The 27,198-nt window shown below is 30.3% G+C and overlaps 1 protein-coding gene across 2 annotated transcripts; it reads right to left on the bottom strand.

The window, feature by feature from the left end:
• Nucleotides 1-1,897: 1,897 nt before the first annotated feature.
• On the bottom strand, nt 1,898-27,105 carry LOC137819548 (disease resistance protein UNI). Of its 2 annotated transcripts, XM_090296454.1 has the most exons (10): nt 26,971-27,105; nt 26,684-26,777; nt 14,098-17,205; nt 13,138-13,738; nt 12,222-12,460; nt 10,820-10,958; nt 3,790-3,968; nt 3,205-3,487; nt 2,738-2,879; nt 1,898-2,536 (listed from the first exon to the last, which is right to left on the bottom strand). In XM_090296454.1, the coding sequence occupies exons 3-8, from the start codon at nt 17,203-17,205 to the stop codon at nt 3,263-3,265; spliced, it is 4,491 nt and encodes a 1,496-aa protein (XP_090152580.1). In that variant the 5' UTR covers nt 26,684-26,777; nt 26,971-27,105; the 3' UTR covers nt 1,898-2,536; nt 2,738-2,879; nt 3,205-3,262. The 2 variants fall into 2 exon arrangements, with proteins under 2 accessions (XP_090152580.1, XP_090152581.1); XM_090296455.1 differs by lacking the exons at nt 1,898-2,536; nt 2,738-2,879; nt 3,205-3,487; ... (3 more) ...; nt 13,138-13,738; nt 14,098-17,205 and adding exons at nt 18,691-18,941; nt 19,616-19,842; nt 20,508-21,108; nt 21,414-24,536.
• Nucleotides 27,106-27,198: the final 93 nt, after the last annotated feature.

Raw genomic sequence — 27,198 nt, 5'->3', positions numbered from 1 at the left:
GGGTTAAGAATGGACAATTCTTTGCAAATCTCCAGATGGAGACCAGAAATAAAGCAGTTGATGAATATCTGGGGTGAGACCCAGAATGAAATTACAAAGTTTTTCAAAACGTGATTGGTATTATGTTACTGTGGTGAGCTGTTGGAGTTTGAATAGGGATGCTTGATGGTTGGTGTATGTTGTAGGCCCAAAGCGAAGTTCAATGGCGTGGGTGAAGGATAGTCAATCTGTGACAAGGTTGTTATGGTGCATCCATTTAAACCAGTTGAGTGTGTCACCTTTCATGTGGAAAGCAACCATAGATAATTGTTGTTCAGGTGAGATTTGATAAAAGGTGAAGTACTGTTCGCCTTGAAATAGCCAATCCAAGGGCTCTAGACGCTCAAAGAAGGCTAGTTGTAACTTGGGTGGTCTAATAGTGGGAGGAGTGAGTTGTTGGTATTGAAGGTAGTTATAAGTAGTGTTAGGAATGGTCTATTGAATAGGAACATGCGTATGGGTGGTGAGGGGCGTTGTCGATATAGGTGATGAATAAGGTTTCTTCGGTTGGGAAAAAATGGTGTTCTAGGTGAGGTATAAGATGAACCTAATCTAAGAGGAGTGTGAGGGTGGACTGGATGAAATGGTTTCTAGCTTCCATAGTGGTCTGGTGGTTTTGGCTTTCATCTAGCTGGACTTGAATGGTAAAAAGACGGTCTTGGATGTTGTGAAACACTAAGGAAAAATAGTTAAAGCATCAATGCTAGGCTTTTTCTACATTCACACTAAAACCTAAACACTAAGGATTTCTAGGATAATTAAATTTTTCTTTGTGTATTCATGAAGGGAACAATCCTAAAATAGGATCTGCTTAGGCCAATGGGCCTTACACTTTTAAGAAACATTACATTTAAAAACTGAAAGCAAATAAGTAAAGTCAGTTTCTTCCTGCACCCCTACATTTTTCATCCTGCACCCCACAATATCATGCAAAGATCATATTATCCCTATTATTTTTTAAAAACCCCAAAATGCACTTAAACTATATTTATTTTTTTATATTCCGGATTATGGAATCCAGAAAAATTTCGGATTGACATTTTCAGTAAACTTTCGGATCCACCAATCCATAATTCAAAATATACATTCCACATTCAGAAATCCATCATTCAAAAAAAACATTCCGGATTTAGCAATCCGTAATAGAAATATGCATTCTGGATTCAGAAATCCATAATTAAAAAAAAAAAAATTCCGAATTCACCAATCCGCAAAAGAATTAGGTTTTCAGATTTAGCAATCTAGAAATCAACAATTTATGCAAAATTTGCTTCCAGAACACCCCCTCATCCAGAAAACATAATTTAAGCAATTCCGAATTCATGAATCCGTAATACATTACCAGATCCCGATACCCAATAACCCCAAAATCTCCATAACCACCATGCTCCTAAAAAAAACTTAACTCTTACCTCTACAACCCAAACAACACTTCGGCAACATAGCGTACTCCTCCACCTTGCCTCGAACAACTACAAAAACCCTTCACCAACGGTTGATATTCAATGATGAAGATGAATAGTGACAAAGGAAGTCCAACGTGATGCCCCTTTTCAAATTATAGGTCAAAGGTTAATTTTTGAGATATTTAAAATTGTGAGGGTGCAGGAAGAAAAACATGGGGTGCAAGAAGAAGAAGCCATAAGTAAACTGTCACGCAAGCCCACTAAACTAAGAAGTTTTCCATCCATTTAGGTTGATTAATTTGACGTTTGGGCCTATTGATGTTGTTGTACCATGGTGTAACAAGTTTTCCTTCTCTTAAAATTAAAATAAACAAAAAATATTATGATATTAAGGATATAATAAACATTGAACACTATTTGGAGTAAATTCATGATGTATTTGAAGTAAAATACACAAATAAACCGATGGTTTAGTTCCTTTTATTTGGGAATTATGAAAAGTCTTGGAAAAGAAAAAACAGAGCAGAGTTTAAACACAAGCAAGATTCAACAATGGAGAAAGATAAGACAAGCAATCATCTAATAGCCAAGTGGGGTGCTCAAAGTGGCTTTGACTTGTAGGACTTGTTCCTCTTGTTGAGTGATGCTCAACTCCAATTGATCCTTAACATCTTCTAAATGTTGAATCAAAGTAAGCTTTGAGTGTGACACTTTTTGTAATGCATCTTCAGACAGTAGTAACCCAGGAAACAAGGCACGCCTTTCAACACCATCCAACCAAACCCTATCAAAAGAAAACCTACGCACATCTTTCAATAGCTCCACAAATTCAGAGTGGCTTGACCCCAACACATCCAACACACTATGAGTTTGGAGGAATTTCAAAAGCTCAGCTAGGCAAGTGTAAGCAAAACCCTTGTATCTATCACTCAGTGTATTGTCTGTCAAACCAACTGAAGGATGTTTCACAAGAAAATCAGCCAACAAAGACATATTCTCCAAAGCCAAATGCTTATTAGAGACCAGTCTCTCAAGCTCCCTTGTGATAACAAAAGTGAAACTTGAATCTTCAGAGATCTTGGAAAGGTTCTCTGAAATTTAATGAAAAAGTTTCAAGCATCTAAACAGACATAAATCCATACAATTAAATGAAAAATACCTTTAAATGGAGATGAAAGGAATGCTAGTGAAGCATAATTAGGCATGTCTCATAAGATAAAACACTAACAACACCTTCAAATGGAAAAACTCATGTGTCTGAAAAAAGAATTTATAAATACAAGAGTCTTAACCTAGAGAATTTTTAGTCTCAAAAAGGGCAATCCTAGAGCTAGAAGCTTTTTGAACGTCTCCAACACCAACATCTTTAGTGCTAGCAAGTTCTTTATTAAGAGTTGAAAAAGAAGGTAGGGATATTTGACCTGCACCATGTTCCTACATAGATTCAATTAAACAATATGCCATCTGTAAGTTGAAGGTCATCATGTCACCATATTCATTTCATGCTTTTGAGGTGCCAAATCAGATTAAACACAACAATTCATTACATGTTTCAGTTTAGATGTTCCTTCCTAAATATGGTTTGAACCTTGATTCATTTAAGCCCAAAATACATGACAGTTAATGAATAAAAGACATGCAGCGTTACTTTTAAGCATAAGGACTTGTTTCAAAACTTGATTGTATAAAATAAACCTATGTATGTATGTGTATTTTACTAAATTAGAATTAACAAATGGACCAAAAATAATGAACTAACTGATTTTGAACCAGTGGACGATGCTATTGTTTCAGCAAATTTTGAAGTAGTTCCTTCTTCACAACTTCTCTTGATTTCCTGTACAAATTGAAAAGGATATTAAATTGTGGACTATATGGTGAAAAGGAAAATAAAAATAACTGGAGAATGCCTGTTGTGGTGGAGTTAAAACTGGTTCACGTGGTGTTTCCCTTGTTTTTGGATAACTGGAAAGTGTTTCTTTTGAGGATTTTTCAGATATGGAACCCTCTTGATTACTTTGGTCTACTATTTCTTCAAGACACTGCATAATTTGAAAATGTATATAATTTGAATTATCTTTCTAGAAGTCATTCAAAGTAGTATTCGATTTTGTACAGTATTTTTCTTATTACACACGAGTCTAATATTGTCACTTTGTTTCAAGGAAGATTTATACAAGAACTGTTGTTTTGTCTTAGTAGTTATTGTTGGTGCAATAAACATATGCAATTAACTTCAACATTAATCAAGTGCAAACCAAGAAAACCTTACACTAACATTCGAATTTGTTTCATGTATATAGCATTTAAATATGTTAACTGAAATACATTGATTTGTATTGACCTGTGATGAAGTCAACTCACTCCCTGATGCTACTTGAGCTTTAGTCCCAATTGGAAAGTCTTCAGTGGCTTTTGCCATTAAATTATGATTGCTAATCTTTCTGCCTTTAGAGTCTTCACCAAGATCATCCAGTGTCTCCTGTGATATGTTCTTTATACACTGATTTGTCACTTCAGACCCTATAATATACATTAAACACCCTTCAGAAAGTAACTCACAACACTGAAAGATGTGTATAATATATTTATTAAATAGGTCTATTTGAGTCAAGTAAAAATAGCTTATAAGTGAAATAACTTTTTTGAAATACTTAAACGTAGGGTGACACAACTTTTACCTGAAAATCAACTTTAAGGTTATGTTTGGCGGTAGGGTAGAGTAGAGAGATGAAGAAGGAAATGAAAATAAAAAATAGTAAAAATAAGAAAATAGAAGATGTTGGATATAGGACTAACATGTGTGAAAACTAAAAAAAAAAAAAACTTTTAGTAAAAATGAGAAGATTTGTGAAAATCTTATATGGATTTGAGTTCTACTTCTTTAAATTTTGTTTAATAATATAAATAAATAACATAATAATATAAAATTTAAAATTAAATAATCACAACTTGTTTGTACTTTATGTTTTACATTTGAATCATATATTTTTTATTTTGATTATAAACACACTTTTCTTTGTCTATTTTCTCTCTCTTTCATTTACACTACTAAAAAGTAGTTATTATTATATTTGTTAATGTTTTTATTTATTTATATCAATTGCATAATTTTTAAATTAAAATTATAATATATTTATTAATATACTCTAATGAGTTTATACTTATTGTGTCTGTGGCTTCTCAATTTGATTTGTTACTATATCATTTTTCATTATATTTTTACATATACTTTATTACAATAATTTTCTTTGCACTATTTTGAATTCTTATTAACTACTGACAAAACTAATATGGTGCTATGTAATGACAATTGTGATTCTGATTAAATAATTATAATTAATATTTTTTTTAAAATTCCGTGCATGTAAAGTACTAGTTTTATAATAATAAATTAAAATTTTGTAACAAATGCTAATGTATAAATATTAGTGACAAAAATATTTATATGCTAATTATATGCTAAAGCGAATTATTTAATATGTTTTAACTCCCAACAACTATGTGAGGGTGCTTAAGTGGAGAGATAGTTCTTTTTAAGTGAGTAAACTTGAAAGGTATTGAAGTTATGTGACGGTAAAAAAATTAAAAAGTGATTTGCACGCTTAAGCATGTGAATAATACCCCTTAAAAATACATGTTGAAGCTTTTGTTAAACGCATGTTTATGTGTCCATGTTTAAGCGAGCTTGTTCGATGCAAAAGACATGGATGTTCTTGAACAAATAATATAGTATATGTGAATGGAAGTATTAGTGAAAAGTTTATTGTTGAAATTAAGAAATTTTATTAGTTTGCATTAAACAAATGATGCAAACAACTTGGACAAGGGAGTATAAGAGGCCTTGTAAATATTATAAATGTAAGAAATATGAAGATCCTAATGTAGTGAAGTTCATTTGTGCATAAAAAAATTACTCAGTAATTAATATTTGACAAATAATAATGAAACAATTCCTACTACTTGCAAGGTTGATTTATTGTATTAAAATGCATTCAATCAATGTTTGACAATTATGAATAATTAGTTTCTCTATAGTTGTAGTTCTTTTGGTAAGAAATGTTTTACACTAGTGTCTAGTCAACCATCGTATCTGCTTGAAATCCTGATTTATTTATCAAATTGTTTAGATAAAGCTCCTATTCAAATCGACCAAGGAAACCACGATATCATGCATTCTCCATCTTAGATGTTGTATCTGTTGAGACTTCTCTACAAGAATCATTCCAATATGATTCAAATGTCACTACAAGAAAATCATGAAATAGAAACCAATTTTTAGAGACCAAAATAATTAGTTGCAATAGTAACTAAATTAGAGACCATTTTATAAACTAAAAAAAAATTTGGTTTCTAAATTAGTTTCTATTATTTTTTATTATTGTTAAATAGTTTCTAAATTGGTATCTAATTAGCAACCAAGGTTTTAGAGACTAAATTTAGAAACTAAATAATTGGTATCTAAAACCTTAGTTGCTAATTAGATACCAATTTAGAAACTATTTAACAATAATAGAAAATAATAGAAACTAATTTAGAAACCAATTTTTTTGTTAGTTTCTAAAATGGTCTCTATTTTAGTTCCTATTCTAACTAATTATTTTGGTCTCTAAAAATTGGTTTCTATTTCATGATTTTCTTGTAGTGTGTTCTAATTAGGAGTGTTGACACTAATGAGCATTAATGGATTCGTTTAGGTTCACAAAATATGTAAGCAATGATAACTTTTCATCACTAAATCACTTGTTATATTTATTTAAAACTTGTATAAGGTGTTTATCTGATGTCATTTTGTAGGTTTGATCAACTTATTCATCTTACACATGAGATTTTCTTGATAATAAAAGGCAAATTTGAAAGTTTTTGGAAGACATATGGAAAGTTTAACATCTTAGACTCAAATGACAAAAATGGTTTGAAGAGTGCTCTCTATAATCATATTTCTCAATGGAAAGGAAGACAAATCGTCTTTTTCTGAAAGAGTGTGTATACTTAAATTTGTCATTTCTGCTCTACCCTTATTCTTTTTATGTTTTATTTGAGGTAAACAAAAGCCTAAACGAGATTACAAAGATACAAAGAAAATTTGGGGATGGGTTCGAAAGGAAAGAAAATAGCTTGGTTGAAATAGAAGGGAATATATAGGGAAAAAGTATTAATAGGGCTAGGCTTAAAGGATATACACTTTTTAATTATGCACTTGTAGACAAGTGAAAATGAAGACTAGCAACTAAAGATAATGGATAATGGAAAGATGTACTAGAATCTAAATATGGGAATTTGATGATGCTGAATGAGGAATCTTAAGGTAGGAATGAATCAGTGGCGTGGAAAGATCTAAAGAAAATAACTGGATCATTGAACCAACTTGGGTGGTTGACAAAAGTATATCATGGCAAATAGGAAAGGGAAACAAATTCAAATTTTGGGAAGATAGGTGGAATGGGGATATCCCTCTTAAGGATAAATTTCTTAAGTCACTAGTAAAGAAAAGCTCTTTAACGACAGTTAAAAAGATCATATAAAGACGGTTAAGGAATTGCAATTATTTCGGGTGTCGTTATAAATAAGTTGTTTATAACGACGATTTCAGAACCATCGGTATAAAAAAATATTAACGACACGGTAGCTAGCGCGGTTGGTCGCGGTTGCTGGCAACGCTGCGCGCGGAGGGCGAACAAACCAATAATGGTGCTGGCGCGCGATGCGATCATTGGCAGCAGAAAAGAGCGCGTTCGTTGGCGGCACAAGGGAGGAAAGGGTCGCTGGCGACACGGTGCGATCACAACGAGAAGCAGAACGGGTAACGGGGAGAAGCGGAGTGGCGCGATCACGGGAAGCAGCGGCGTGGTGGTTCTGTTGCGAGCTGTAGCAATGCGGTGGCTCTGTCGAAAAAGGCAATGGCGTAGTGCCTCTCTCACGAGGTGCAACAGCGTTGCAGGTGAGTGCTTTGCGGTGGTGCGACGAAGCTGACATTGGTGCGGCAGAACGACGATGAAGAGAGGAAGAAGAAAAGAGAGGGTGAATGAAGGAGTGAAGAAGATTGAAGGCACGAAAGAATGAAGGATTAAAGAAAATAGTGAAGGCGAGATTTAAAAATCTACCACTTAAAAAACTCCCAGTTACACTTATTACGACAGTTCATGCTGGAACCGTCGTTAAAAAACCCCAATCAAACTTAAAACGACGGTTCATGCTCGAACCGTCGTTGTTTTGGGCCTGCAAACACAAAATAATTACAAGTTTGCCACCGCGCTTTTTTTAACGATGGTTATGTAAAAATCGTCTCTATATAAGATCGTCGTATTGATATTTTGTACTAGTGGTTATATAAAAACTATTGTAATAAGTCAGCTAAGGTGTCAGATATGAGAGTATGGATCAATAATAAATGAGAATGGAAAATGAGGTGGAGACATGAGTGGTTTCAATGGGAATTATCCGAGGTTGATCATCTTATGAGAGAATTATCACAAAATGAAGTAAGAGAGCAAGAAGAAGGAACATGGGTGCGGAAGGGATACAAATTTGAAACATATATTGTTAGATCAACTTATAAGTGTCAGCAGGGCAATTATGATGGGCATGATAATACTTTCTTCAAACTAATGTAGAAGATAAAGGTAATCTAGAATGCTTTACACTTTTTCTTGAAAAATGGAAGTGAAGAGTATGTCAAAAAGGGCAATATCAGACCTAATTAACTAGCAAATTGTGTGTTTTATGTGCAGATGAGGAGGAATCAATTGAGCATTTATTTTTTTGAATGTAAAATATGAAACCATGCATGGAATATTTGTAATAAATGGGTGAGATTAACATCTATTGGCTTATTTGACCTCAATAATAAAGGTAATATCATCTAGAAGATAATGTGGATGGTTGTTATTAAATGCATATGGGAAAAAAGGAACTCTGTTGTGGATATGGTCATTGAAAGCATGGGCATAGTTTACAAATAAGGTACATAGAACAAACTTTTCTATTCGTATGTAATTTTGGCACTATGAAGTGGAAATTAAAATAATATTAACATTGGATGGGATTCAAACACAAGTTCCTTCAGTGACTAAAGAAACTTTAACCACTACACCAGACAAATTCTTTAGTATCATTATGATTTTTATTATACTTATTATTATTAATAGTATGAATAATATGAATAGTATGAATAATATTAATAGTCTGAATAATATTAATAGTATGAATAATATTAATAGTATTAATAATATTATTAATATGAATAATATGAATATAATATTAATAATTGAATAATATTAATATAATATTAATAATACGAATATAATTTATATTATTATTATTATTAAGTATAAATTATATTAATAATAATAAGTATAATAAAAATCGCAATATGACCAAAGAACTTGTTTGGTCTAGTGGTTACTACTTCTCTAGTGACTCGCAATAGTATTAATTATAATGATAATAGGTATAAATAATAATCGAAAATAATTAAAGGTTTGGTGGGAGCCACAAGCGTGGCGTTTCTAAATATGGTGGGTGGAGAAGTTTGAGAGAGGAAGGTAAAAGTAATAGGAACTCTCTTTGGTGGAAAGACTTGAAAGAGGTTTGGGCTTCGGAGGGGTGGGGTGGAAGTTTTGAAGATGGATTCAAATGGAAAGTAGGCGATGGAAAGAATATTTCTTTCTGGGAGAAGCCTTTGGTGGATCAGTTGAGTCAGGCTTTACTTGAGGTGAGGTGTTTTCAGTAAGTTATGGAGCTGTAAAGTTTTACCTTCAACCTTATTCACTACTTGGAGGTGATGGAGAGTTCCTTGTGCTGTTTGTGTGGGAAGGAGGAAGGGTCTTACCGTCACTTGTTTTTTGACTGCTGTTTTGCTTGGCGGGTCTGGGGATTATGCTTTAAATGGTTGGGAGTGTCGTTCGTGTCTCACAATGATCCCATGTCAAACTTTGTGCTCAATTCAGGATGAACACGTCCTCTGATTCGATTAATGACGTGTGGAGTACAATTTGGGTCGGGGTAGTGGGGGAAATCTGGATTCACAGAAATTCTATCATTTTCAATAGGGGTGTGGCTGACGTGTTTGAAGTATGTACTTTGATGCAAACAAAAGTTTGGTCTTGGATTTCGGTAAAATCTTGCTCTGCTTCGGTTCCTTTTTCCAGTTGGTGTTTGGAACCTCTGGTATGTATGCAATTGGTCGTTTGAGGTATTCTAGGTTGATTAGTATGGTCAGTGCTGTACTTGTTGGTTTGGTGGTTCTTGTTAGATGTTGGATTATGTATCTTATGTATAAGGGTTGATCCACCCCTGAAGTGGTTCACATTTATATACTTGTTATTGCTAATAAAATAAAATAAAATAAATAACAAGGGCAAATTCAAAATCAATTGTTGAGTATATAAATATGTTATTTGACTTATATTTTGGATGGAAATTTAACTGTTTTATATACCAGCTAATGAATGTTTCATGTTTAGCTAGACCATGTTATTATTTTCATTCTTATATGGTGATCCACGACAACAAATCTATTCAGGTAGAGGCATTTGTTGATCTTATTTGTTAAAATAACTTTGTTATAAGGAAATTGTCACATGTATTTTAGAGTCAATCCAACATATATAGTTAAAGCCTACACAAATTCATGTTGGTAAGGGTATATGAAACACATTTTGTAATTCTGCACAAGTGAATAAAGATAAAGAAATATTTTTAGACTGAGTGATCTATATATCTAATAATTATGTTTAACTCTTGGAGAGTTACAAATGGAGTATTTTGTTATATCTATATATAATTTTTTTTATAAGGGTTGAGACACCTCTAATATTCTATTATATTATGTATTTTTCCTTACCGAGAAAAAAGGACAAAATTTCATCACAACTTTTTCTGAGACCTCTTTTTGTTACGACTTCACATTTCATCACAAATTGCAATACAAAATTTGGTGATTATTGTTTCACCACTTTGTGAGACGAACAACTTTTGTCACTAATTTTTATTTTTATTAGTGTAACTTCTTTTTCTACTTTGCCATTTATTTTCTCTTAAACCAAATTACCATAAATGAAATAAGATATCTATGTAGGGTCTCATTTTAGTTCATGAATGTCTTAAATAATCTATTTTTTCAAAAAACAAATAAATTAGATAGATAAAGAAAAAAATCACCTAAAGAAAATATAAATATATAAATATAAAATACATTTGAATAAAAATTAAACACATTAGAATGCAATACATTAAAAAATTATGCTTAGAGAAGGCCTACGTTTTAAATCTGTATGTCATCATCTTTAATAAAATCACCTAGAAACATTATAGTTTTGAAAACAAGATGAAATGGGTAACTTCAGAAAATAAATAGACGAATGAGTCATAACCTGGAGGAGTAGTACTCTCAGGTTGGGTAGCCACAGAGTTAGATGTTTCATGAAAAGCTTCATAATTAACATCTTTTGTTATAACAGACTCCATGTTAAGATTTGAAGAAGGTATGACCATTTGTCTTTCTTCATTTTCCTGCATAGATTCAATAAAACCATCATCTTTTAGGTCATTAATGTTCATAAAGTCAATTTAGCAATATCCATTGAAGTGTATGTTTTATTATAGAGTCATGTTTCAATGTTAGAGGAATACGAAGAATAAATAAGTGACAAAAATTAGTATTAAAATTTCAAATTAAATATTTTCACTTGAATTTGGGTGCAATTTCCATGAAAAACCCATCAAATTTGTATTGTAAGATCGAAAAACTATATTATTCATAAAAATTTAGTTGAGTATGGTACCTTAATTTTTTTTGGAAAGTTTTTTATAATACACTATAAGAAAATCATCAAATAGAAACTAATTTTAGAGAAAAAAAAATTAGTTGCTAAAGTTACTAAATTAGAGACCATTCTAGGAATAAAATTTTTTTGGTTTCTATATTAGTTTATATTATTGTTAAACGGTTTCTAAATTCGTATCTAATTAACAACTAAGGTTTTTGCTACCAAATTTAAAATCTAAAAAATTGGTAGTTAAAACCTTAGTAGCTAATTAGATACCAATTTAAAAAATATTTAATAATAATAGAAACTAATTTAGAAACCAATTTTTTTTTAAGTTTCTAAAATGGTTTCTAATTTAGTCACTATAACAATTTTTTCTCTAAAATTAGTTTCTATTTCATAATTTTCTTGTAGTGATAGCCTTGATTCTTTTAAATAATGTGACAATTATTATGGTTGGGACATTATTGAAAGTTTGATTGCATAAAATAAAGTTGTTTATGGATGTATGTTACACTTAAAAGTAGCTACTACAACATTCTCTTAACAAAAACAAAATATCAGAAAACGAAAAACGTATTTTGCTACATCAAGGACGAAGGAGAAAACATTTCTAACTTTGGTATGAATGACATTTTTTCTCATCATGTGAATGAGGAGAAAGACTCTTGTTAAGGTTTTCTCTAACATAGAAATTCTCTTTAGATATTTGGTCTTCTCTTTCTTTCAAATGCAATATATCATGCAAATATAAATAAGTTGTAGTATTTTCTAAAAGTTGTTAAGTGTACTGTTTTTATTTCCTATTATGTTTTACTCCTTATGTTCTTAGTCTAGTGGCATTACATATTGTATTGGAATGAATATTTACATGCAAGAAGTATCATTTTCTTGTTGTATTATGTTGTTTTGGTTTGTCAAACAAGATTTTCCATGTTAATTGCTCATTGAACTACTATTATTATAAAACAAAAAACTGAAGTCACCAAATATTAAAACAACTTACTAGTGACTGTCTTTTATCGAGTGGAGTATCTGTTGGTGATATTGCCATTGATGGTATCCCAAGACCAGAAGCTTTTTCAACAATTTCTTGTTCTTCCTCTATTCTTTCTTTGTTTTGTTTCACTACATCCTCCAACTCATTTGATTCAAAGTCATGTTCATGTTGGTTGTATTCATACAACTTATCACGAAGAGCTTCATTTAATCTCGCAATGACAATCCATAAATATATAAAATATCCTATAGGAAAGATTAACACCCTCTTCAGGAAGTACTCACAAGAATACAAAATATGTATGCTTATTAATCATAATTTTAAAGTTAAAATTTTAAACATACACTAAAAATACTCATTAATATAAACTAGTTTTAGAGAAAAAATAACTAGCTAGTCACTGTATATTAATAGAACTAAACACTATTTTAGAGATTAAAAAAATTATTGGTATAAAAAATATTTTCTATTATTAAAAAATAAATTTTAAATTGGTATCTAATTAACTACCAACTAATTAAATTCTAAAGTTGGTAGCTAACTTTTGATAACTAATTCGACACTAAAGAAAATCATTAAATAAAAACTAAATTTAAAGAAAAAAATAATTAGTTGCTATATTAACTAAATTAAATACTATTTTAGAAATTAAAAAATTATTGGTATATAAAATAGTTTCTATATATTATTAATACAATTTATAAACTAGTTTCTAAATTGGTATCTAACTAGTTATCAATCATTTTTTTAGTATTTAAAATAATATATAATTTATTCAATATAACAACTAATTATTTTTTGTCTCTAAAATTGGTTTCTACTTAATGATTTTCCTGGAGTGAGATACCAATTTAAAAATTATTTATTAATAATAGAAATTATTTTATATATAAATAATGTGTAAAAGTATCGTATGTAGTACCTTCTATAGAATTAATAATATCTTCTAAACTTTCAAGGGATGAAGACAAGGAAAGTTTTGGACAATTCTTCACCCAACAATCTTTTACAGTAAAAAACTCAATCTCCTGGCAAAGTCTTGGAAGTTCAACAAATACTAGAATTTTCATATTTGGAATCTCAGCTCTTAGATCACTATCTCCTTGGAATAATTCTTCTAGCATACATGCTTTTATGATTACCAGAACTTCTAACTCGGATAACATTTTGGAAGTTGAAATGGGAAAGACACATTTCAACTTGTTGCATCCTACTATCACAAGAGCTTTCAACCTTGGAAAAAATGACTTTGTCTGATTCTTTGTATCCTCACCAATTATCTGTTTTAATTCATTGCATCTAAATATGGCAAGTGTATGCATATATGGTAAGCATTCCAGCATAGAAGCACAAAATATTACTTCAATTTTTTTACATTCTTCAATTACTAACACTGTAACATTTTGTAGAGTAAAAAAAATCTTGGAATCCACATGTGTCTGAGGCATATAATTCAATGCAATGTTTTTCCAATGTACAGTCATTTGATGTCCAATCACATCATTTGCACTGGAGTCATTTACCTGCAAGTGATTCACCATAGCCAAAAAAATGTGACATGCTCCCACTTAGCTATGTTAATTAAATAACTTGAAAGTTTAATTCCTCCTACTACCAAAAAAAAAAAAAAAAACTTTAGACAACAACGAAAAATCATTACCTAATCAAGTGACTAATTTATTTATCAATAAACAAGTGACTTTTTCAAATTTTGGCCATTAGTTTAACATTTGTTAATAATATCATGTGTAGGAGATATAAAATTAACTTTAAATTATTTCTAAAAATATTTTCATAATTATATAAAAATGATAAACCATTACATTAAGATAAATTATATGCATAAAAAATAGAAACACGTGTAAGATAAAAAGAAGGTTACCATTGAGAGAGAACAATCTTGTAATTGATCCTTGGAATCTGAAGGAATTTTGGCAGTTCTCCATTTGTTTCTATATTTATGGATCCAATGTAAAATCTTACATTTCATAGGGTTTGATTCTACTTGTGCCTTTGACTCATATCTAGAAGATGACATGTGCAACTCATCACATTCCGGAAAAATGTTCACAAAATTAGGCAAGTTTTCTAGATAGAGTTGACTTAGAGTAGTGAGTATGACATCCTTTGACTCATGATGTAAATCTTCCTCTTCATGCTTATGCTGGTATGGGCCAAATACGTATTTTAACAGATTACACTCTCTTATATCCATATGTTTAAGTTTTGGAACATTTCGAGCAACAACCACTGGAAGTATAAAGAGTAATTGGGGACAGTTGGAGATAGTAAGAGTCTTTAAATATGGAAAGGTTGAAGTAAAACTCTTGCTATGATTATGAGCATCAACTATTTCTTCTCCTGAATCTTCTTTCCTTCTGTTTCCATCTTTTACTATACTTTTCAGTTGTTCGCAATCCTCTATCACCAACATCTCCAACAATATTAGGCTTTGTGTGGTTGATAACTCAAATAGAGATGTTAACATTGGACATTTCAATATATACAATTGTATAAGATTGCAGAGAGATATATTGCTCTTAAATACCATGCCTTCTAAATGTATGCAACCATAGAGAATGAGAGATTTTAAACTCTTCAAAAGTTCAAAGGGAAGGGATCCACAACATATTTCTTTCAAATTTTCCATTTCATAAAGTGTAAGTGCAACCAAGTTGGATAAGACATTTTGTACACGATAATTAGTATTGTCGATTAGGCATTTGAGTTGTGGAATATTTTGGAAAATAATCTCAAATAGATTAGATTCACCATCATCATCAATATAAATAATCTCAGGTATGAGATTTTTCCACATTCCTTGAAGGCTCCTTAAACTAAGACATTCAACTTTTTGCAATAGATTTTTGAATGTCTCTTCACAAAAAACTTTATCAGCCATGTGAATATCCAGGGAATTCCTTAGAAAGAATTCATTGGACATGAAAGATCCAGAATGCATGTCCAATATATGAAACCTTTGATAGTTAGAAAGATGTACATTATGCCATATATTTGAAACTTCTTCGTCAATGAAATGCAATTCTTCCAATGAAGTGAAACTTTCAATCACTTTAAATGAATTTTTCCTTTCACATGTACTATACTTCAAATTCAATAATTTAAGTATTACCAATTTTGAAATCTCTCTAGGAAATTTATCCATTGAACAAGAAACCAATTCGAGAGTTTGAAGGTCCTTTAGGATTCTAAGAATAGAGATGTCACCTAAGATGAATCCTTCAAGGTATAAAGATCGGATATTTGTCAATGATTGAATTGACTTTGGTAATGATAAAGTTATATTTGAATACTTGTTTGATAAATACAAAACTCGAAGTCCTGCTATATTTTCAAAGAATGAATTTGGGACTTTCACATCAAAATTTTCCGTTGCAGTTAAGTAGGCAATAAGAAGATCAAGTTTAGATCCATCAAAATTGAAGGAAAAAAGATCTGTGCTTTTCCCTTCAAACAAAAAATATTTAATACTCCTTCCCTTTTCAACCATTGTCATTTCTTTATTGTTAGTTGTATCCACTGCCAAAATCTCCTTATTAGCTATAGATAAAGCCACTTCACGAACCAAGTCATGCATTTTTACACTTCCAAATTCTCCATGCAATAACAAACATGAATCTATGAGTTTATATTTTGCTACAACAGCTTTATTACGACATTCACCATAATTGGAAATTTCATCAATGTTCTCAATGAGACCCGTTCCTATGGCAAGCCTGACAAAAAGTTCTTCAGATATATCTTCATCTTCTCGAAACACAGAACATAAAAGGAACAATTTCTTGTCTGTTTCATTCTTCATATTGTCATAACTATACTTCAGACATGTGTAAATTTGACTCCAGTTTTCATCATCACCTCGTTCGAGCATGGACTTTTGCAAGGATTGTAAGGCTACATCCCATTCTTCTGGACGTTGTTTTCCCTTTAAACTAGCAGCAATAACTGCAATTGCAATTGGCAATCCTTTACATTCTTTGGAAATTTTTCGACCTTTATTAAGAATCCTTTTAGAGGAAGTATTACTTAAACCAGCATGCTTTTGGAACAATATCCATCCCTCTTCCTCCGGTAAGATATCAAGTTGAATTTTCTTATCACAATCCATTTTATGGCATATGTTCATATCGCGGGTTGTTCCAAGAATTTTGCAACCATTGTGGTCGCCCTTCAATGGAATACCTATTTTTTCAAAACTGATATCTCCCCACACATCATCTAGAATTACAAGAATTTTCTCACCATTGGTCAATCTATCCCACAACTTTCCAGGCCTTTCTGATTCAGTACAATTGTTCAATGGCAACCCAAGTGGTCCTGCAATATCATCTTGAATTTTTTTTGTATCAGGGGTATTAGATACTGTAGTATCAATGACTTGATCAAAATATTTTGATTTCTTAAGCTCCTTACCCATCTCTTTTGCTAATGTTGTTTTACCTGTTCCCCCCATCCCTTGCAATCCAATCATATAGTTGTTCACATCTGTCAATGCATTAAAAAGTTCTTCAAATTTCAACTTTCTACTTTTGAAAGAAATGTAATTTTGAGAAGAATGATATTCAATGTCTGGAACATCACGAGTGATTCCAAAATTTTCAAAGTTGCGTTCCATGAGTCTTTTAATCTCCTCTGTCTTGCTTTCCAAATCCTTCCCCCTACTATATTGCCATTTGCAGTTAGGAAACCTCCCAAAAAAACATGTCACTTTCGTTTTTGTGTCTTCTTCAATAAGGTCTTCAGCTTGGTTTTGCCAAAGTGTGACATCTCTTGCTATGTTATCATTTCTTCTCTTTGCCACTCTAACACACTCTTCCAATGTTTTCTTTTTTGCTATCAAATTTTTCCTTTCCTTTTCAAAGTCCCCAGTAATGCATGTGAAGCAACAAATATAACGTGATTGTTCTAGTATGGCATTAATCAATTTCTCCAAATTTGACTTTGCCAAATCAGATACAATGCTCTCCATCTAAATCAAATTCCATACATAAAATATTAATTTTTTTAATAATTTAAAGAAAGACTAGAATACATTTTCATTATATGTAATTATGATGGGCATGATAATACTTTCTTCAGACTAATGTAGAAAATAAAGGAAATCTCAAGTGCTTTACACTTTTCTTGAAAAAGGGAAGTGAATAGTATGTCAAAAAAGGCAATAGGCATAAATAACTAGCAAATTGTGTTTTGTGTGCAGATGAGGAGGAATCAATTGAACATTTATTTTTTGAATGTAAAATACGAAACTATGCTTGAAATATTTGCAATAAATGGGTGGGATTAATATGTATTTTTCTTATTTGACCTCAATAATAAAGGTAATCTAGAAGATAATAATAAAGGTAATAACATCTAGAAGATAATGTGGATGGTTGTTATTAAATGCATATGGAAAAAAAGGAACTCTGTTGTCTTCAAAAAGGGCAGAGTGGATGGTCAATTGAAAGCATGGGCATAGATTACAAATAAGGTACATAGAACAAACTTTGCATATTTTGATTGGTGTTTATGTCTAAACAATTGTATTAAAGGGGTACAAATAACAATGGTAGATTCAAAATCAATTGTTGGCTATATAAATATGTTATTTGACTTATATTATGGATAGAAATTTAACTCTTTTATATACCAGCTAATGAATGTTTCATGTTTAGCTAGACCATGCTATTATTTTCATTTTTATATGGTGATCCACGACAACAAATCTATTCAGGTAGAGGCATTTGATGATCTTATTTGTTAAAATAACTTTGTTATAAGAAAATTGTCACATGTATTTTGGAGACAATCCTACCAGCATATATAGTTAAATCCTACACAAATTCATGTTGGTAAGGGTATATGAAACACATTTTGTAATTCTGCACAAGTGAATAAGGACAAAGAAATATTTGTAGGCTGAGTGATCTGTATATCTAATGATTATGTTCAACTCTTGGGAAGTTTCAAATGGAGTATTTTGTTGTATCTATGTATAGGTTTTTGTATAAGGTCTGTAATATCCCATTATATTATGCATTTTTCCTTACCGAGAAAAAAAAAAATTTCATCACAACTTTTTGTGAGACCTCTTTTTGTTACGACTTCACATTTCATCACAAATGACAATATTAAAAATTTTATGATTATTGTTTTACCACTTTGTGAGACAAACAAGTTTTGTCACTAAAATTATTATTTTTATTAGTGTGACATCTTTTTCTACTTTGTCATTTATTTTCTATTAAACCAAGTTACCATAAATGAAATAAGATATCTATGTAGAGTTTCATTTTAGTTTATGAATGTCTTAAATAATCTATTTTTTCAGAAAGCAAACAAATTAGATAGATAAAGAAAAAAAAATCACCTAATGAAAATATAAATATATAAATATAAAATACATTTGAACGAAAATTAAACACATTAGAATGCAATACATTAAAAAATTATGCTTAGAGAAGACCTACGTTTTAAATTTGTATATGTCATCATCTTTAATAAAACCACGTAGAAACATTATAATTTTGAAAAGAAGATCAAATGGGTAACTTCTGAAAATAAATAGACGAAAGAGTCATAACCTGGAGGATTAGTACTCTTAGCTTGGGTAGCCACAGAGTTAGATGTTCCATGAAAAGCTTCATAATTAACATCTTTTGTTATAAGAGGCTCCATGTTAAGATTTGAAGAAGGTATGACCATTTGTCCTTCTTCATTTTCCTGCATAGATTCAATAAAACCATCATCGTTTAGGTCATTAATGTCCATAAACTCAATTTAGCAATGTACATTGAAGTGTAAGTTTTATTATAGTCATGTTTCAATGTTAGAAGAATATGAAGCATAAATAAGTGACAAAAATCATTATTAAAATTTCAACAATTAAATATTTTCACTTGAATTTGGGTGCAATTTCCATGAAAAACCCATCAAATTTGTATTGTAAGATGGACAAATCATAGTATTCATAAAAATTTAGTTCTTTAGATTGAGTATGGGTACCTTAATTTCTTTTTGTTTTGGCAATTTTTTATAATAGCGTTGATTCTTTTAAATAATGTAACAATAATTATGGTTGGAGCATTATTGAAAGTTTGGTTGCATAAAATAAAGTTGTTTATGTATATGTATGTTACACTTAGAAGTAGCTACTACAACATTCTCTTAACAAAAACAAAATATCAGAAAACGAAAAAACGTATTTTGCTACATCAAAGACGAAGGAGAAAACATTTCTAACTTTGGTATCAATGACATTTTTTCTAATTATGTGAATGAGGAAAAAGAGTGTTAAGGTTTTCTCTAACATAGATATTTTCTTTAGTTATTTGGTCATTGAACTACTACTATAATAAAACAAAAAACTGAAGTCACCAAATACAAAAAGAACTTACTAGTGATTGTCTTTTATCGAGTGCAGTATCTGTTGGTGATATTGCCATTGATGGTATCCCAAGACCAGAAGCTTTTTCAACAATTTCTTGTTCTTCCTCTATTCTTTCTTCGTTTTGTTTCACTACATCCTCCAACTCATTTGATTCAAAGTCATGTTCATGTTGGTTGTCTTCATAAAACTTATCATGAAGAGCTTGATGTAATATTAATATCACATCCGATATTTCTAGAAAAAATCCAATACGAAAGATTAACACCCTCCTCAGGAAGTACTCACAAGAATAAAAAAATATGTATGCTTATGAATCATAATTTTAAATATAGTAAAAAAAATCATTAATAGAAACTAATTTTAGAGAAAAAAATAACTAGCTAATCACTATATATTCACGAAATTAGAGACTATTTTAAAGATTAAAAAAATTATTTATATAAAAAATAGTTTCAGTTATTAATAAATAAATTTTAAATTGGTATCTAATTAACTACCAACTAATTAAATTGTAAAGTTGGTAGCTAACTTTTGATAACTAATTCCACACTAAAAAAAATCATTGAATAAAAACTAAATTTAAAGAAAAAAATAATTAGTTTTTATACTAACTAAATTAAATACTACTTTAGAAACTAAAATATTATTGGTATATAAAGTAGTTTCTATTATTAATATAATTTATAAACTAGTTTCTAAATTGGTATCTAATCAACTACCAATAATTTTTTTAGTATCTAAAATAATATCTAATTTATTCAATATAACAATTAATTATTTTTTGCCCATAAAATTAATTTTTATTTAATGATATTTCTGCAGTGAAATATAAATTTAAAAAATATTTATTAATAATAGAAATATATATAAATAATGTGTAAAAGTATCGTATGTAGTACCTGTTATAGAATTAATAATATCTTTGAAACTTTGAAGGGATGAAGACAAGGAAAGTTTTGGACAATTCTTCACACAACAATCTTTTACAGTAAAAAACTCAATCTCCTGGCAAAGTCTTGGAAGTTCAACAAATACTAGAGTTTTCATATTTGGAATCTCAGCTCTTTGATCAGTATCCCCTTGGAATACTTGTTCTAGCATACATGCTTCTACGATTACCAGAACTTCTAACTCGGATAACATTTTGGAAGTTGAAATGGGAAAGACACATTTCAATTTGTTGCATCCTACTATCACAAGAACTTTCAACCTTGGGAAAAATGGCTTTGTTTGATTCTTTGTATCCTCACTAATTATCTGTTTTAATTCATTGCATCTAAATATGGCAAGTTTATGCATATATGGTAACCCTTCCAGCATAGAAGCACAAAATATTACTTCAATTTTTTTACATTCTTCAATTGATAACACTGTAACATTTTGTAGAGTAAAAAAACTCTTGGAACCCACATGTGTCTGAGGCATATAATTCAATGCATTTTTTTCCAAATTTACAGTCATTTCTTGTCCAATCACATCATTTGCACTGGAGTCATTTACCTGCAAGTGATTCACCATAGCAAAAAAATGTGACATGCTCCCACTTAGCTATGTTAATTAAATAACTTGAAAGTTTAATTCCTCCTACTACCAAAAAAAAAAAACATTAGACAACAACGAAAAATCATTACCCAATCAAGTGACTAATTTATTTATCAATAAACAAGTGACTTTTTCAAATTTTTGCCATTAGTTTAACCTTTGTTAATAATATTTTCATAATTATATAAAAATATAAACTTTTACATTAAGATAAATTATATGCATAAAAAATAGAAACACATGTAAGATAAAAAGAAGGTTACCATTGAGAGAGAACAATCTTGTAATTGATCCTTGGAATCTAAAGGAATTTTGGTAGTTCTCCATTTGTTTCTATATTTATGGATCCAATGTAAAATCTTACATTTCATAGGGTTTGATTCTACTTGTGCCTTGGACTCATACCTGGAAGATGATATGCGCACTGATAAACACTTGAACTCCTCACATTCTGGATAAATGTCCACAAAATTAGGCAAGTCTACTAGATAAACTTCACTTAGAATAGTGAATATGACATCCTTTGACTCATGATGTAAATCTTCCTCTTCATGCTTATGCTGGTATGGGCCAAATACGTATTTTAACAGATTACACTCTCTTATAATCATACGTACAAGTTTTGGAACATTTCGAGCAACAACCACTGGAAGTATAAAGAGTAATTGGGGACACTTGTAGATAATAAGCGTCTTTAAATTTGGAAAGGTTAAAGTAAAACTCTTGCTATGATTATGAGCATCAACTATTTCTTCTCCTGAATCCTCTTTCCTTTTGTTTTCATCTTTCACTATACTTTTCAGTTGTTCGCAATCCTGTATCTCCAACTCCTCCAACAATAGTAGGCTTTGTGTGGTTGATAACTCAAATAGAGATGTTAACATTGGACATTTCCGTATACTCAATTTCTTAAGATTGCAGAGGGATATCTTGCTCTTAAACAACATGCCTTCTAAATGTATGCAATCATAGAGAATGAAAGATTTTAAACTCATCAAAAGTTGAAAGGGAAGGGGTCCACAACATATTTCTTTCAAATTTTCCATTTCATAAAGTGTAAGTGCAACCAAGTTGGATAAGGCATTTTGTACACGATAATTAGTATTGTCGATTAGGCATTTGAGTTGTGGAATATCATTTAAAATAATATCAACTAGATTAGACTCACCGTCATCATCAATATAAATAATCTCAGGTATGAGATTTTTCCACATTCCTTGAAGGCTCCTTAAACTAAGACATTCAACTTTTTGCAATAGACTTTTGAATGTCTCTTCACAAAAAACTTTTTCAGCCATGGGAATACCGAGGGAGTTCCTTAAAAAGAAATTATCGGACATGAAATATTTAGAATAATTGTCAATTATACGAAACCTTTGATAGTTAGAAAGCTTTACATTATGCCATATATTTGAAATGTCTCGGCCAATGAAATACAGTTCTTCCAATGAAGTGCATCTTTCAATCACTTTAAATGAATTTTCCCTTTCACATGTACTATAATTCAAATTCAATAATTTAAGTTTCACCAAATTTGAAATCTCTCTAGGAAATTCATCCATTGAACAAGAAACCAATTCGAGAGTTTGAAGGCCCTTTAGGATTCCAAGAATAGAGATGTCACCTAAGATGTATCCTTCAAGGTATAAAGATCGGATATTTGTCAATGATTGAATTGACTGTGGTAATGATAAAGTTGCTTTTGCAAACTTGTTTGATAAATACAAAACTCGAAGCCCTGCTATATTTTTAAAGAATGAATTTGGGACTTTCACATCAAAATTTTCCGTTTCATTTAAGTAGACAATAAGAAGATCAAGTTTAGATCCATCAAATTTGAAGGAAAAAAGATCTGTGCTTTTCCCTTCAAACAAAAAATATTTAATATTCTTCCCCTTTTCAACCACTGTCATTTCATTCTTGTTAGATGTATCCACTGCCAGAATCTCCTTATTAGCTATAGATAAAGCCACTTCACGAACCAAGTCATGCATTTTTACACTTCCAAATTTTCCATGCAATAACAAACATGAATCTATGAGTTTATATTTTGCTACAACAGCTTTATTACGACATTCACCATAATTGGAAATTTCATCAATGTTCTCAATGAGACCCGTTCCTATGGCAAGCCTGACAAAAAGTTCTTCAGATATATCTTCATCTTCTCGAAACACAGAACATAAAAGGAACAATTTCTTGTCTGTTTCATTCTTCATATTGTCATAACTATACTTCAGACATGTGTAAATTTGACTCCAGTTTTCATCATCACCTCGTTCGAGCATGGACTTTTGCAAGGATTGTAAGGCTACATCCCATTCTTCTGGACGTTGTTTTCCCTTTAAACTAGCAGCAATAACTGCAATTGCAATTGGCAATCCTTTACATTCTTTGGAAATTTTTCGACCTTTATTAAGAATCCTTTTAGAGGAAGTATTACTTAAACCAGCATGCTTTTGGAACAATATCCATCCCTCTTCCTCCGGTAAGATATCAAGTTGAATTTTCTTATCACAATCCATTTTATGGCATATGTTCATATCGCGGGTTGTTCCAAGAATTTTGCAACCATTGTGGTCGCCCTTCAATGGAATACCTATTTTTTCAAAACTGATATCTCCCCACACATCATCTAGAATTACAAGAATTTTCTCACCATTGGTCAATCTATCCCACAACTTTTTATGCCTTTCTGATTCAGTACAATCGTTAAATTTCAATCCTAGTGGTCCTGCAATATCATCTTGAATTTTTTTTGTATCAGGGGTATTAGATACTGTAGTATCAACGACATAATCAAAACATTTTGATTTCTTAAGCTCCTTTCCCATCTCTTTTGCTAATGTTGTTTTACCTGTTCCCCCCATCCCTTGCAATCCAATCATATAGTTGTTTACATCTTTCAATGCATTAAAAAGTTCTTCAAATTTTAACTTTCTACTTTTGAAAGAAACGTAATTTTGAGAAGAATGATATTCAATGTCTGGAACATCACGAGTGATTCCAAAATTATCAAGTTTGCGTTCCATGAGTCTTTTAATCTCCTCTGTCTTGCTTTCCAAATCCTTCCCCCTACTATATTGCCATTTGTAGTTAGGAAACCTCCCAAAAAAACATGTCACTTTCGTTTTTGTGTCTTCTTCAATAAGGTCTTCAGCTTGCTTTTGCCAAAGTGTGACATCTCTTAGTATGTTATCATTTCTTCTCTTTGCCACTCTAACATACTCTTCCAATGTTTTCTTTTTTGCTATCAAATTTTTCCTTTCCTTTTCAAAGTCCTCAGTAATACTTGTGAAGCAACAAATATAACGTGATTGTTCTAGTATGGCATTAATCAATTTCTCCAAATTTGACTTTGCCAAATCAAATACAATGCTCTCCATCTAAATCAAATTCCATACATAAAATTTAATTTATAATAAAATATTAACTTTTTTTATGAATTAAAGAAAGACTATAATACATTTTCATTATATATGAACATGAAATACTTATAACGGAACACATCAATAATATATGCATGATTATTGATTGATCAAGCCCCATCCTTCTTCTTCTCTTACTTTCCTTCTAATTCTAGAGAGCAAGAGATGTGGAGAATCTTACGAAGATGGAGAAATTATAAGAAGTGTTTATATTTAGAAGAATGAAAAAATGGTGAAATAGATTTGGTCTTGTAAGGTTTGTTGGTGTTGTGAACCCGTACACTCTTGAAAAATAACTTGATAATACATGAATTGCTGATACAAAAATTCATGTCAATGTAATAAAGTATATAAGGAGTCGCTACAAGAAAAATTGGTATTACATACAGCACAAATTCGTATGTAAGACACTAAATCCGTATGTAAAATATAGTTATATACGGATTACACACGGACAAGAATCCGTATGTAAAACTATCGAGATAACTTTTCTGTATGTAATGCAGCATATTTTATTTTTAATTTTTTTATTATTATTTTTATCCTTTTTTATTATTTGTGATTATTATCTACAATTATTATTTATGCCTATTTTATTATTATTAATTGCAATTATTATATATGTTATGATAATTATTATTAAATACTGTAAATATTATTAAATACTATAAATATTATTAAATATTATTAAAATTATTAATACTATTAAATATTATTAGTATTATAAAAATTATTAAATATTATTAATATTATAAACATTATAAATATTATTAATATTAATAATATTATTAAATATTATTAAGTATTGTTAATATTATGTTGGATTTCAATGTGATTAAGTTTGTTGATATTAATACTCGTACTGATAAAGTTCTTCGTCCTTTTCCTAATAGATGGGAGTTCCCTTCACCAGAATTAACACTGATGGGGCTGCTAAGATCCTGGTCTTGCTACTTGTGGATGTATTTTCTTTGGGAGTATGTGCTTTCTCTACGTTTATTGAAGTTCGGACGACTATGGTTGCTGAGTTTTATCAAGTTATACATGCTATAGAGGAAACTCAAAAGATGAGACTGTGTGCATTTTTTTTTTCTTTTTTTTAATAATATTTTTTTTATATGATGACATTGTTGTTACTTGAGGTTTAGCCTAGGTGAGATGTCAAGTTGTATAATGATACCTAACATGAAAGCTTTTATAAAAAAATATTTTTTTAGAAGAGTTGAAAATGAAAAAGAAAATTTTTCTGTGTTTAACACTATATCTAACCATGGGACTGGATTTGTGAATGTGAAATCCAATCATTATGTGAACACATAATTATATAAAATTACTGTTTACAAAGATATAGTCACATACTCAAATAAAAATGAATAATAATAAATTTTAACTCTTTAAAAAGGAAGAAAAAAAGGAGACCAAGTACATGGGTGAAAGTTGTCAAGAGAGAACTCATAAACAATATCTCCTTTGCAAAATTATATGATTTACAACCAAGCCTAGTGTAATTCTACAATTTACGTAACTAAACTATCAAAGAGATAAGATTTTTTGTTATTATTGTTGGGTGCGACAAGGGATAAAATCAAAATTATGTAAAAAAATCATTATGTTTTAGATAGTTATTGAATAATAATTCAACATATTTTCCAAAATTGTTTGGAAATAATTTAAAAGTTGGCAAAGAATACAAATCAAGAAGGTTTATTACACGAGAGAAATGGCTAGCTCAATTAACTTAATCAATTATATTTTCTGAGATAGTAAATTCATTATTTGTTTTATATCAAACACTAATTATACTCTTTTTAATCATTTTTATAATAATAATCATCATTACTTTTTTTCAACATTTGTTATTTTTTTCTTCCTTTTACTTTATTTTTAATTTAAAATAGGAGTACAGTCATGGAAGATGCATCTAACATAATATAGCAGAATTATAAGATTATTTGTTAGAAATGATCTCGTGTTTAGATAATCATAAGCTTATTTTTCCTTAAAACAAATACTTGTTTGCAACACACATATTCTTGTTATACACAATTATAGTGAAAAAAAGTGCCGTAGAAAAGTTTATAAAAGCAAAGCACATAAGTACTTACCTGGATCCTTTATAAAGTTTATGTTTTTTGATAATGAACCCTTATTCCTCTCCAATTTGGCCAAATAAAAGCTTTGTTTATGTTTTTATTTTTCCTAAAAATGATTAAATATGTTGGAAATGAGAAGAAAAAATAGTCGAAAACAATTACACGAACAATATGATAATGTGTGTTATTTTTTAACAAAAGCATATCAAAGGAGTAGATCTTGAAAGAACTTTTAGTAGTTTAGAAACATGCATATGAAAACAGGGATTGAAAAAAAAAAGAAAGAGATTTGTGTTTACCTGAAGATATGTGTGGTGTGCAATGTTTCTCTTCCACAAAGCTTGAAGAACTGAGATAATGTTATCTGCAAAATGAAGCATACTTAAGTTGTCTTGTTTGTTGTTGTTTTGAGTAAAACCTTGGAACACTCTTGAATCTCATACCAATCCATTTCAACACGCTTTCTTCTAACAAAGAAAAGCATCTCTTCCTTTTATTTACAACTTTTGCATTAAACATCATTCTTT

This window comes from Phaseolus vulgaris, chromosome 10 (genome assembly GCF_051622355.1).
Source record: "Phaseolus vulgaris cultivar YP4 chromosome 10, ASM5162235v1, whole genome shotgun sequence".
Classification (NCBI taxonomy): Eukaryota; Viridiplantae; Streptophyta; class Magnoliopsida; order Fabales; family Fabaceae; genus Phaseolus; species Phaseolus vulgaris.
This window is presented reverse-complemented; position numbering and strand designations above follow the sequence as displayed.

Excerpts from the sequence above, each read along its gene's own strand:
- LOC137819548 (XM_090296454.1), bottom strand. The coding sequence starts at position 17,205 with ATGGAGAGCATTGTATCTGATTTGGCAAAGTCAAATTTGGAGAAATTG. Across the intron at positions 13,739-14,097 it reads AAGATTGTTCTCTCTCAATG|GTAAATGACTCCAGTGCAAA; the intron begins GTAACCTTCTTT and ends AATCACTTGCAG. Across the intron at positions 3,488-3,789 it reads GTGAGTTGACTTCATCACAG|TGTCTTGAAGAAATAGTAGA; the intron begins GTCAATACAAAT and ends CAAATTATGCAG.